The sequence below is a fragment of the Nipponia nippon genome, unplaced genomic scaffold, assembly GCF_047370975.1.
Source record: "Nipponia nippon isolate SJK-2023a ecotype South Korea unplaced genomic scaffold, ASM4737097v1 scaffold_1, whole genome shotgun sequence".
NCBI lineage: Eukaryota > Metazoa > Chordata > Aves > Pelecaniformes > Threskiornithidae > Nipponia > Nipponia nippon.
In genome coordinates, this window is record NW_028262290.1 from 8,997,343 (window position 1) to 9,011,880 (window position 14,538).

Consider the following 14,538-nt stretch of genomic DNA (forward strand, 5'->3'; position numbering starts at 1 on the left):
TAGAGGATCCACATCTGCAGGGGCAGGAACTAGTGACCTCTCAGCTTTGGGCCAGATCAACGTCATGGAAATAAAAAAAAGTTGAAAGCACTGACTATCACACTTCCTATTAACCGAATTCTCTCACCACCTGAAACTTATATAAAATCCCTGCTAGGCGGTTGTCTATGTTTCAAAGACCAAATGAGAACCATGTGGAGGATCTTTGGCTTTGTGATCATGTTTATTTTTTTAGCTTCATATAGGGAGGAGCAATGGTCCATAAATCTGTAATTACTACTATATAAGCCACTGCTATATACTGTAGCTGGAGCAAGTTAGAGAGAATATGAGCCTTTCATATAACACAAAGCATTGGCTGTGATGCTGCTATGGTGAAAGACTGAGTCGTTAAATATGATGTGGGTGCCTGCAATAGGAGGAGAACAACCATGATGTTCCAGCTGTATGTGTCAAGTACTTATGAAAACAATTAACATTCCAGCATTGCCATTTAGTCAGTTGTTTTCTTTCCAACTCTGCATGGTAAAATCTTTCTAATACTCTACATTTTTTCCTGTTGTCTAACATCTCCTGTGCAAAAGAATCACACAAAATGCTGTAGGTTAGATATCCAAGTCTCAGCTCCATATACAGAAAGGTTCTTATGGCTTGTCTTTCAAAAAGTTCAGATTAAATGACTTAATTGGCATTAACTTGGTTTGTCTCTGTGTGTGTTCATAAGGAGTTTCAAAGAATGCTTCACTTTTAATAAATTATGGCTATTTCCAGCAGGAGGAAGGAAAGCATGGCTCTACTCAGCATGCTTCTGTGCATTGTTTCACTACCAGATCACTGAAGTCTTTGGTATTTCAACTTAAAGCACAATGACCTAAATAGTCTGAGAATGTATTTTTCTTAGTAAGAATTGTATGTGCGAGCAGACTTGGCCTCTCAGTATCACTAACGCTAAAGTCTCCTGACCTCTTTGTCAGTCAGCCCACATGTAGGCTTTTTAATTAAGTCTCCCTATTGGATTTGACTGGACTATTTCTATCTGCGTGGTTCCCCATGAGGAAGAGTAGTAAAGGCAGGAAGGTGACCAGATTTACAGCCAAAGACTGGATCACTTGTACTGCTGCAAAAGTCACTTCAGATTTCAAAGATGTTTGAGTTTAAGGACCCAGGATAGAAAATGGGTGAAATATGAGATTAGATGAACACATGGGATCATGAGACTGCATTTGTCTGCATCAAAATGCACCTTGGCAGAAGCAAGTTAAAAAAGGTATGGAGAATGAGTAGGACTAGCATAAGGGAAGAAGAGGGTGCAGAGAACTGGGAAAGAGTATTGCTTTTTGAAAGGAGGAAACAAATAGCGGGCTATAGAAAAGAGCATGAGGGCTTCTAGGAAACCTGGAGAGAGACAGAACGGTCTAAAGAGCTGCATCCAGTGCAACAGGGTGTGTTTGGGGCAGTCAGCCACTAATGAAATAAAGATGTTTTACAAAATTCCATACTTAAAAAGGCTCTTTTACCAAACTGACAGTCGAGCTGAATACCTCAGGAGGGGTGACCTAAAAGCCCGGTCATACCTACCTACCTACCAAGCCTACCAGATGGCCAAGACTGCAATTAGGAGGCTACAAGGCTAAGGTGCTGAGTTCCTAGCTCAAAATGAAAACCTTTTCTCAAATTCCAGAGGCATATCTGGGCTCAGGCTGGAGCTGAACTGGGGGAAAGATTATATATTTGACTTTCACTAACATGAGTCAATACTGAAGTCTGTTAAGTCTGTCCTCTGTTTACCACCTCCATTGGCAGCAGATTAATACTGGGGTTGCTGTGTACAATAATTAGTTCTCAAAGATATTTAATTTTGTATGTTATATTTTATGCTTTATGATATTGTGATGCAGAAGACAGTATGTTCACAGTGTTATGAAAGGAACCCTGATGAGCTGAGCATTTCCTGTTGGAGTTACTGAGTTAATTGGAGGTGTTTGTTTTTTCTTACAATTTGATTTTTTAGAAGCCAATTGAGATTAATTACTTTTTGGGAAGCTGGCCTGTTTGGAATGACACTACCGAGGCTGGTATACACAGCAGGGAAAAAAATTCTTTGTTTGCATTTCTTTTTGTAAGTATTCATTCATATAAAATAATAATTAAAAGCATATGTTCATAGTTTACTAGGATTTAAATTATTTATGTATTATATTTAGCATTCCAGTGTTCATACAATAGCCTTTTAATGTCTCTTTAACAGGAGCTATGGGATATTGGGTTGATTCATCAAAACTGTTAGTCTCATGGCCCATTTTTTCCCAAAGTGGTTATTTGACTCAGTGTAACAATACAGCCCTGCATATGGCTATACAAAGCCCATTCTCCACCAACAATAGTCCAATTAACATCACTGTTCCACAGGGATTTGGTTGGTGTTCTGGAGAATTTGATTTTTTGGAAGAGTACAGTGCAGAAACAAAGAACATGAGCTGGGAGAAGAGGCCTCAGTGTCAGGAACGAAAGACAGGAGGACCAGTATAGAAAGCAAAAAGTGACCTAAAATACTTTTAGATGAGTTATAATGCATTTGTTGAATGGATGAAGAAGAACTTTTCACACTTGCTGAAAATTTATATATATATATATATATAATAATAAAGATTCACAGGACTATTAGGGTCAAGCTAAGGAGGACCAGGGTGCTGCCATTGTGGAAATTAGGTGACAGAGCTAGAGAAACCCACATTTCTTTAACCCAACTCACTGTTAAATGAATATGAAATACTGTAGCTCAGCTTTGGGTCTTCCCAGGGACGGAGATATGCACATGACTGCCTGCGTATGTGAACACATGTAAAATCATAGCTGTTATTAAAATAAGAGGTTTTGGCAGGGAGCATTAAGTTTTAAATAGAATCTATTAGACATTGATTTCCAGGAGCAGTCTCAAAAGAGGAAAAAGTAAACTCAGTCTTGGCCAAGGAATCACAACTGCTGCAAAGAAAGCATCCTCTGTTGAGCTATATGATTAAAATCTGGGTTTTTCTTAAAATCTTTTCTTAAATCTTTTCTTTTTTTCATTACCAGTTAGCTAACATAGGTAAAGATAATGATGGAAAACACAGTGTGATTTCTCCATCTTTACTTTTTTATATTTAATCAGTTAACAAGCTTCTTGATTCTTCTCTTCTTTTTATTGCTTATTGAACAGGATGTAAGTATAAGAACTATGAGTGTTACACATTTTTTCTTCTAGCTAGGTAAAATATTTGGAAACCTGGATACATGGCAGACAGCAGTAACTGCTCATGCACTGGCAAAGGTCCCACGCAGCAAAGAAAAGCTTATGAGTTGTTTTATTAAATCATTTCAACACCGGACAAGAAATTTGGGCCCTACTGAAATCAATGGAAGTTTTGCTATTAGTTCCAGGGCAGCCTTGATTTTACTTTTTGTTCTCAAGTATCATGAACATGTGTGTGATATACTGTCAATTGGGGATTATCTGTTGCCAGATGATCCCAGCAACGAATTAACAACCTAACCCAAACTACCTTCAGAGCCATTCGAGATACTCTATGATGCACTTTTCCTTATGCTTCCAAATCTATGCTGTATCTCACCTTCTCCTTACAGAAGATAAATGTTCCAAGGACAGCATATTCTAAGCTTTAATTAACATATGCTTTGTATTATCTCTGTTGTGTGTTGTGCTTTACCCAAATGGTCTTATACATATTTTCACAGGTGATCATGAGCTGAGTGTAGCATGTGCATGTGCCTGACTTCATGTGAACACACTCAATGCACACTCTTGATTCCCTTCTTACATTGTTCTTCCTGGATCCAACCCTTCCCCATTTTGAAGCTTTTTAATTTTCTCCAGAATGCCAAGCCAGACTCCCACTCCTATCGGCAGCTTGTGATAGGATGAGTAGCAAAAAAGAAAAAGTTAGATATGACATGTGGTGAACGTAAGCCTCATCAGCTGAGGGACTTCTCAAGAGTTTCGATGTACATTCTTTCCTGCCTATTGGTGCTACAATGTGTGGGCATTTGGGTGCTTGCAAGAAATAAAGTCCAAATACTTTTGTTTGGTTTTTGCTGTTTTTATTGATACTTCATTTTTCAAATTACAGTTTCTTTTGACCTAAAATAACAGCTGTATGGCTTATTTTGTGCCATATTCAACAATTTTCCTTAAAACAACTACTTTCTTGAAATGTGTACTTTACTTGTTCAGAAAGTTAACTAAGGAAGCAGCTTGTTCATCTGGTGTGACACAGTTGTATGGAAATATAATTGTGTGACAAACCCATCCGATACCACTGTGAATTTCTATCTGCTGTAAGCTGCCTTGTCGCCCAACAGCTGACTCTCCTGGGAGGTAAGTCCTTCACTGGGAGCTTCACTAGGGCTGTTCTCTGCAGATGGCTCTCCATTACTTGCAATTCCTGAAAAGGCAATATAATTAAGATTAAAACAAATGTCATATCTTTGATGCAACGAGCTAGAAGGTATACACTTCAATGACACTTAAGAGCCTTTTTATGCAGCTATAAATGTTCAGGAAGCTATTTTTCTCAGTTTGTAGTCCATTTGCAAAATGCTTTAGGGTAATGACAGATCACCTAATGGTAATTAATTACCATGCTTCCAGCATGCTTTAAATAACTGCCACTGGAATGCGTAATAGTGTGCACTCCACCTGTGCAAGACGTTCTATTTTTCGTATTATCTCCTGATACTTACCTACCAGTCAGGAAGTGTGGGGAGCATTATTTTTGCATCTGTCTGGAATACATAAAGCCCCAAGCACCCACCTCTGATAAATCTCTTCTTCCTTGCTCTTTACCTTCTGTGATTTTAGTCTTCCACCTTGTTTCAGAAGCACAGTTGCCTCAACAAGAGCAAACTGTGCCATAAAGTGTATTGATGGTGTTTATTTAATGTATCCTACCCAGAGTGCTCTCATTGCTGCACAGATGTCCCTCATATGAAAGGAATCTGTTTTCTAGTGGAGATTTCCAAAAAGAAGGTGTGAATAGAATGGGTAAAAGATGAATGCTAACCACAACATTCCTGATTCGGTCTTGATTCAAGTCTGAACTATGAACACTGTTGCTTTATTTGGACTCTTGTGTGGCTACACACAGTGTCTCAGAGCTAATGGAGAAGGCTTCAGCTTTTCTAGCCATTGAATTTTCTGCAGGTGGGGTCCAGTCTGGCTAACTTGGACATGTAAAGTATGCCTAAATACCTAAATTTAGGCACATGAGTTAGGCAGACAAGATTTCACTTTGGAGACACTAGAGGTATCTCCTTTTCCCCAGTTGCAACACTGCTTACAGAGGCACTTACTTATTTTAGGAGGTCTGGTTCTGTTTAGATACCAGTTAGATGAGTAAGAAATGTAGACTGGATCCAAGTCTACCTGTTTGGGATGCAGCCAGAGGCCCCTTATAATGGGACTCACTGTTATGCAGCGCAGTCCACCACACTATGCAAGGGGAATTTTAGTATTCAGACATACTGTCTGAATATGCATAAACATTCTGGAGCTCCTGTTTTTAACTGAATTTAAGTTGTTAACACATTCCCTGGAAAAAGCCATCCACAGCTTTTTTCCACAATGGCCACTCTTCTTGTTTGTCGTTTTGATGTTTCCCATGGAAACCATCATGATTCAGAATATAAAGCCTGTCTTTGAAATGCAACCATGGGAACTCCATATACTAAATCCAGACCTTTTCAAGCACCACCACTTTCATAATTCCCCAGGTAAACTGCTCCCCAAAATGCCAACTTTACAAACTGGTTTCAAACAAAACTGCAACAAATTTATACATCATCTGCAATGAAACAGATTCAAACTTTCCTCCATAATTTGTAAAGGCACTGCCAGTAAATACCATGAAAAATCATTGCATGTATGAAATTACTTTTGTTAAATTATCTTCAATTATGACAACATACATTTCAATTATATGCCAGGAACAAATTATAGATTCCATCATTAAATATTGCAGTCTGATCACAAAATGAAACACCTACTTCAACTTGGACAATATTTTTACTAAATGGAAAGAAAATTACAGGTAACAGTTAAGCCGGATATACACACAACAGCTTCTAGATCCAGCAATGAATAACCTAAAAGACATGTAACTTCAGCTGTATAAGAGATTCTAACTATGAGAGGCTTTATTCCAGAAACTGCAATTTATGAGTTTAGGAGTAACTCAGTTTTCTGTTGGACTGAGACCTAAGGCCTAAGACATTGAGCTTTGAGACTTTAGTTATCCCTAATTTGACATTTCTAAGTCAAGACATTTCACATGTCAGTAAACAAAGGATCAAGAAAAAAATCTGAAAAGTCAGTTGCAGTTAGATTTTATGATCATTGGGTTGTCCAGTTCTTCTCCATTTTACTGAAATATATTGATTTTTTTTTTTTTTTTTTTGCTTACAGATCACAGATGATATATGAATCTGGAAAGACATTGATTTGAAGGAAGAGGTGAGATGAACAAAACAGGATTCATCACAGTTGGTTGAGATTGCATCAAAATAGACCCTCTACAGCTTTACCCTTGGACGTGAAAACTGCATTGTTTCATTAGGAATGCCTCTTGGTGCCACACTTGTAAACTCCATCTACTTGGCTTGAGGCCACAAATTGCAACCCACAGCAACTGAGGCTCAGCAGTCAGAATGAAGAGTGTATCATACAATCCAAAAACACTATCATGAAGATTTATAATTATTGAAAGGCAGGAAACTGCTCTTTTTTTTTCCAGTATGTGTTAGATTGGATTTCACATTAGCTGGCTGACAAATAATTAGTTCGCCCTCAGGATGGATTGCAAGGTACGTCATCCAAAAATGGTTTGCAGCATTGGTCTCTCAAAACTAGCATCCAACATCATGCCAGGATCCCGTACAAGAACCTGGCAGCACCTCAGGAACAGAGTCTGGAGCAGTCAGGTACACAACAGAGGTGCAGTGCTTCAGCTTTGAAGGGAGGTACAGCAAGCACCTCTGGTGCAAGGAGGCACACCAACCAAGCAGCAACATGATGCTTAGAGACTTAAAAAAAAAAAAAAAAGATTTCCATTCTCTAGACTGAAGACATTCTACAGTGTCATTTGTCCACTCCTGCAGAATGTGATTTTTGGGAGCAATGCAAGTGATGAAATTGCACTGATGAACTGACAGTACTTTGGCATGAATTTCAGCACAGTCTTCTCTCAAGAAGAAATTGAGGATGCTCAGCCATCAGCATCTGAAGTTCATACAGTCCTTCTAGCTGAACTGATGAACATTACGAATCTTTTTTCACAAGGAAGTGGGCTCAGATTGCTATCAAGACACCCACAGCAGGAGTCTCTGGGAGTTACCATCCCATGCTGAGGTCTGGAGCAGAAACGGGTTTGATGTGATGCCTATTTAAGTAGAAGTCATATGAGAAGTTTCAGTATTCCAGGATGAAATAAGATTAAAGATGACTATCAAAGCAAGGTGACAAGCCAATGTTGCTATGAAATGGAATTTAGTAGAAATGAACTGTGTAGCTGCATTACCATGGTGCTGACGCCAAGCAAATACTGGCTTGAAGAGCAGGCAGGATGTACTCACTTCTCCTTGCAGAATAACATGTTGACATGTACTTTTTAAACCTTCTCCTTGACAATCCAGACTCCATAAATCTCACACTGTGTGGCTTGTTTTCAAAAATTTGACTCATCTTTGTGAACTCTTTCAGTGTGTTTTTCTCTCCCTCTCTTAATTTTTATGTTTAACATTCAAGTATTTGGTTTTGGCCACTGATGAGGGCAGGATATTGAGGTAGGCAGACCATTGGACTGACCCATACAAGGGTTCTGTTGTTGTGTTCTTATGCCAGTTTGGATGGTTTTAAATCTTCTCCATCTTAAAAACAATCTACTGTGGTAGATATTTTCCCACCTTTTTTCGGGATTTTCTGTAAATGCTGGGAGTAGCCTCTGTCCGTGGTGCTCGGTCAACAGTCGTTCTGCCAGAGCTGTGACTTCAACTCAGTCTGGCATTACACAGCCATAGTGCTGCAAGATTAAGTCCCAAAAGATCTAGAAGCTATATCCAGGACAGTTTAAACATCAGAAGCAAGCTTTGCAAATTAGGAGTATCTCGACCAGCAGAAAGCCATCAGAGAGGTCAAAATATCCCCTCTGAACTTGAAAGACACTGAGGGATACTGAGAAACTGATGAAAAGGCCTACAGCAAAATCTTGAGTCCACTTTTGAAGAAAGATCATGAGTAATGATTCAGGCTCTCTCTTGAACAGAAGCATTGATGCTTTGTGTTTGCATCAGAACCACCAGCTTGATGGTTCTGGGACATTATAGTTTTGTGTCACTCAAACATCAGCCTCAGTCTACTTGAGAGGTGGTCTGTCAGGCATAGATAGGCTAGGTAGCTCAGTGTCTTGGAGAGTGCATTTTGTTCCCAGAAATGCAACTGCCCTCCAAAGCAGAAACAGCCTGGACTGTGTTCACTGTGAAGATGAGTCCTTAGGACATAAAAAACACTTGTAAGCTTGCAGGCCTCCAAGAATAATTAAAAACATCTCAGCCTGCCAAAAAGGGATGGTTTTGTTTGCTTTTCTTGAGGCTATCCAAATTTATTTACAACATATACAGACATGAAGGGGAGTTTATTTACCAGAATAAATTGAGTTTTCAGGGCAGAGCAGCAGATTGAAATCTCGGCAGAGTTGGTCTTAATATTCTAAGCAGTAAGAAAAAATTGAAGGAATCTCACAGCTGCATGAAAATTTATGGATTCAAAGGAGAAATACAAGGGGCATAACAAGCACAGCTATAAAAAAAACCCGAAGAAACTATCTAGTGTGAAGTCAAAGCATGCAGGATCCATACTGAGATATATCTAAAGCCTCAGTTGCAACTTTATAGTGGATAGAAGTTACTGTGCTCCTCCTAAGTCATATGAATCTCAACATTCTCATGTTAGATGCTTCCAGTAGACAAAAGTCCAGTTTAGTCAAAGCCTATATTATGACTGCACATAGAGAGCAAGATATAGCTTTATCATATCTTCTGTAATCACTGCAAGAAGATTTCTCTAGCCCTGTCTCCAGGACAATGGAACTTTATTACACATTGTCTGCTCTGAAATAATTTTGTTTAGTATTGCATCAGGAGAGTCTCAGCTATATACCCTGGATAGTGCAAGATGTTTCATCTATGAAAAGTATTTTTCCACAGTGACATAACTATAATATTAACAGGACTACAGACAGAAGGAAACATTAAGCGGAGAATTTAGGTTTTATTTAATGACAGAAAACATTCTGCTCACCTGTGGATGCTTTCAGTCTTCTGATATAATCAGACCAAAAGGAACAGTCTGCTTTTTTCAATCCTTTAAGAGTTGGCAAGGAAACAGTGAACTCCTTGTAGTTATCACCATCATCATTTGGCAGATACATAGGCCATGGGGGCATCACCCCTGACATTCTTCTGGAGAAACTATGAGGGTAGTTTGGATTTCTAAGGAAACGGAAGAAATGATCATTAGGAAATAATGACATGAACAGTAAAATGCAAAAGGAGATCGGTTGGGTCAAGGAAATGTGTATCCAGTCCCTCTGACCAGTAGGGTTCAAATTCAGTCCAGACCAGTGACTCGTTCACAGTGTCTCACCTGACAGTAACTTGTTTGTCTGGTTCACTTCCTAGGGAACAGGTACACAACAGGTATAGACACAGGCTCATGAACACCCTCAACAGGCCTCGGTCGCAAAGCAACCCAAGGTACTCTAAAAAGCATGTAAAGTCACAGTTCCCACACAAGCTTTCCAGAGATACTCCTCATTCTCAAGCATGGTGACAGCACAGTACAGCTGAGGGTTATTCGCAGCGTAGTTGGTAAAGGATGCACTGTGTCTTCATGTGCTTTTCCCTTTCTTCTGGGAATAAGGGAACTCTTAGCCAAGACCCTTCAGAACTGGGGTCCTAGAACTAAGCTCTGGAAACAACACCAAGGCCTTTGTAACCCCCATATATTTAAGCAGAATTTGCAGCTGCTCTATGGAGATAAAATTCCTATTACTTCTAGCTAAGTGTCATACTACAAATCTTCAGTATCTGCTTGACAACTTGGCCATGACTTTCCAAAAGTGTTGACCCAAGCCCCCTCTGTAGGATTACAAATTGCTAGATGAAATGGAGGCTACTTGAGTGAGGGCAGGATCTGGACTACATTCCCTCTACTCCTTGCCCCCTTCCCAATCATAGCAGTTCTTAAATGTCACATACTTACCCAGAGTTTACAAAATTAGAGATATACTGCATAATTTGCAAGGAAAGGCTCTTTTCTTCCAGAGTAAATTGTTCTTCATACTTTGGGTAGAATGGCAGTCCAAATGCATACTGAACATCCAGCAAGAGCTCCTGACCTGAACTAAAAAAATATTTATATAAAGATAATTAAAACCATCATTTATTTATTTGGGTGAGAAAGGGAACTAATTTAATTTGTAGAATAAAGCAAAATTTTAAATAATTAATCGCCATTAGTTAGAGTGTGGTGAGCTGTGGGGCTTCTTCAAATCAGAACATAAAAGAAAAGCAAGCAATTACAAGGAGAATTTGCCATTAAGTTAATGTAGGCTCTTTAACATTTCTTACAAGAGGAAACTGTGGAAGACAGCAGGCCATATTTTCTAAATTAACTGGGTGTATAAGAGACAGTGATAGAGGGCAAAAGCCACTTGGCTATTCCTTGAACGCCTCTTAAGTTTTGTACAGATTTTCACGAAAATTGAATTCAGAAAGTGGAAGCAAGTGGTGACATGGAATCTGGCAGCCATAACGGAAGGTTAATTATGGTTTATTTCACAGATTTGGAATAAAATCCTGGCCCTTCTTAATAGCAATTGGAGTTTTTCCATTTACTTCATTGGGGCCAGCATTCTGCCCCAAATCTTTGTATAAGGAAAGATGTAATAGGAGATGTTTATGAAGATTTCTCTTAGACATAGTTTTAATCTAATTTCTCTGCTGGCTGGGTGGTTTTGGCTCATACAGTCTGTTCTCCCGAAGTTTGATATATGGCAGTCAAGTCAAAACAGCTTGAGATAATCACCTAGATCAGATTTAAGAAAGAATAATTGTTGTTTACTTCCATGCAATAATTAACGCATATGATAAGGAATATTTCAACAATTCAGACGAGACTGGCCAGGCAAGACAACCCTTGTAGAACCTAGTAGCAAAAGTTACACAACTCAATATGTTCAAGTCCTGCAGAAAAACAGTGGGCAACTTCTACTAATAAAGTTATAACTAAACTATGCTCAACACATAGCTTTGAACCACATCTCAGAAGGAGACATTTCTGGTATGGAGTCCAATTGCATTTTCTGTATCCCACATTTAGACAAAGGTCTTATTGACTTGGTTAAATGTTGCATGAAGGCAGACAGCATCAGGGGACCTCGGAGAAGGAACAGATGTCTGCGAGGCCAGGACAAACAAATCCCAGATCCACTCAGCAAGATTTCATCTGCAGTAGCTGCAGAGGTTGTTGTCAAAAGGTAGCACAAGTGAAACTATTTTAAATTTGGACATGAAATGCAGGGGCATTGATATGACCCTGATACTGCCTCTAATGGAACAAGGGTTGTAGTTCAAACCATTATGGGGGCAGGTGGAGTGAAAGCAAGATGACTCCTTTACATCTTGAGTGGTGGCACCGAAGCCTCTATTTTGAAAAACAAACACACAACCCTCTAAATGAAATACATCTTTGGTTGTATTTTCCTTAGTCTTATCATAATACCTCAGTAATACTTTGCATCTGGAAAGTGAATTATTCACAGATTATTCACCAAAAAAATGTAGAACTGAAACAAGATTAAAGCATATTTTTCTTCCCCAAATGTTTATAGAAGGATTAAGCAAGATCATAGTTTAATAATTTTGCTTTAAAAATAATTTGTTTGGCCCAGTATATTACAGCAATGTTTAGTGTCAGTATTGCAGCAAAGGTACTGTATGCTTAAAGGAGCTATTTTCTTTTCAATAAAGAGTCACTTTTGAATAGAATAGAGAACATAAAATTAGTTAAGATGCAATGAAGGGCCAAATGTACCCATTTAGAGAAGGCATAGCAGAGGTGAACTTTGCTCTAAATCTAAAACGAGAAAGTTGGGACTGAGGGTTTCCCCCCAAATGAGACTGTGTTTGCAGCCTTCATGTTTCTAGAGGTGAAATCTCTTAAGGTCACAGCCCAGACTAAAATTCAGCAAACTCCTAAAGAGAGAACTTATTAGGATCGAAATTATTTGTACAACTGTAATGGGTTTGATACAGAGACATAAAGTGGTACAAAACTCTACAATTTCATGGGCTGCTTTCAATATTTCTGATTGATACCACCACACCCTGGCCAGTGACTATCAGTAGTTAGAGAATGAGAAAAAAACCATAAGACTAAGAGGGGAAAAAGGCACATATATACGTGCACAGAACAGCAGTAAAGACAACCATGGAACATCTAAATGACAGCTAGATGGAAAATATCAGGGGAACATTTCCGTTTCCTCCCTCAAAATCTGTTCATCTTTCATTACTGCCAGAGGGGAGTGCCAATGGCCAGAAACACCCAAACAAGGATTTTGGAGGAGCTCTGAGCACACTCAAGGTAGCACCAGGTAGTGATACTGTTTTCAATGGAAGTGGAGTGAGAGAAAGAGAGGAGTGACAGATAAGCATGTAAAACTTTGATGTTATACACTGCTAGCTCTGCAGGGAGGTTTCTATTTGCTGAGCTCCTCCAAACTGCACTCCTGAAACCCCAGGGTGCCATATACGTGGCTCCACAGCATCACCTCTAAGTGGCCCAGCAACTGCTGGAATTCAGAGGACAGTTTGATAAAAGGGAGGACTGCAGAGACAATGGCAAAAGGGATTTTTAAAGTGTTTTTAAGGAAGACAAACTAATAGCAAATAACTTCTCCTACAGAAGCCTCTTTTCAAGGAACAGATCTGTTATTTTAATAACAGCAGTGAACGTAGTTACGTGTAAGGATGAAATCTTGGCTTTGGTGACGTCACAGGACTAGTACTGCATGCAAAGGTATTGCTTCAGATCTTCTGTGTATACCTTTTCTTTTTAAGATGTCGACAATTTTAGAAACAGATTCACAGCTCTTCTTACGTGACAGTATGACAAGCTGATAAATTGAGCCACGGGGAAGCCAGGAGCCAGATCCTGCCACTTTGTTCACACTAAAGTGAGCTCCCCTTGGAGAATTATTACTTCATTTCAGAAAGAGGCACTACTGGAGTTCAGTTATCCAGTTTACAGAAAAACAGGTAGTAAAATCAGAAACTTTGTGACATTCATAGCCAACAATTTAACAGCAGACCCTGAAATATCACTTGCTGGGAATTTTCATTATACAGTGCCAACCCATTTAATTGGGAAGGTATTGGTTCTTAGAAAATTTTCCTTAAGCCTGAGATGGAGTTTCCATTTAAATGTTTCCAACTAAGAAAGAGAGAAAGGGATTTCTTAGCCATCAATTACTCTACTGTGCTCTCTATAGAACTGTGGCTATTTTTGCATACAAAGAACAGCTTCAATAGGGAAGAGTAAAAGATGAGAAGGTCAGAATTTAGAACAAAAATACCCAGATTACAGGTGATTTGGTTCAAATTCTTGTTCCAAATCAAACAGAGCATAGGTGTAAATCCAGATTTCCAACAGTTGAAGTGAATATCTTAACCACAAGCTTTAGGAACAGTTAAAAAAAAACAAACCCCAAACAACAACAAAAAAACCCAACACAGAAATCCTCAAAAATTTTCTTTCCAGGATGGAATTGTCATTAATGGCTATCCATAATCATGGCAGTCAAAACAGAAGAATATGATCTGGCAGACCACCATGCTATTCTATGTTAGGACTGAATGCACAACTTAGAGCTGGGGCTGCAGATACCTCACACTGTGATCCACTGTAAATTAGGACATATATCTCATTTTGAACTTTGTCCTCGTTCTAGATCTGGCTAATAATTTCATACTGGAAACTCATTTTTATGATTAATGACTGACTATAGCCTAACAGTTCTCTTTTTTTTTCTTCCATTTAAAAATAGTCCTTACTCTCCTAATGTAACAATTTCAACTAATCTCAAAGCCTTTTGAGTCACAGCTTCTATTCTTAGTTCACTTAATAGAGGTTTTGGTTCTTTTTTAAAACTCCACACATAGATAGAAGCCAATGTAAATTAACTCAAAATTCAAATGATATCCTATACAATACCAATATACCAAACTTCGCACTGCTATCCAATCATTTAAATTTTAAAATGAGAAGATAAACATAACTCTAGCTAGAGTTCAGCCAGAGTTACCAGCAAATTACTCAGGATGAAAAAGAAAGTTGAAGAAGAATCAGTTTGTCATTAGTGAACATACCAAAGGGATATTTATTTATCAATCTTTTTAGCTGTATTGACCAATAATGATAGATAT

General features: G+C 38.7%; 1 protein-coding gene across 1 annotated transcript in view; it reads right to left on the reverse strand.

Annotated features, from left to right (window-relative positions):
* Window positions 1-4,108: 4,108 nt before the first annotated feature.
* Window positions 4,109-14,538, reverse strand: part of TG (thyroglobulin) — a 158,754-nt gene continuing 148,324 nt past the window's right edge. Inside the window, exons 46-48 of the mRNA XM_087733838.1 lie at window positions 10,313-10,453; window positions 9,350-9,540; window positions 4,109-4,442 (exon numbers count right to left, since the gene is read on the reverse strand). Of these exons, the coding sequence (XP_087589964.1) occupies window positions 4,327-4,442; window positions 9,350-9,540; window positions 10,313-10,453 (448 nt within the window). The 3' untranslated portion in view covers window positions 4,109-4,326. The remainder of the gene's footprint in view (window positions 4,443-9,349; window positions 9,541-10,312; window positions 10,454-14,538) is intronic.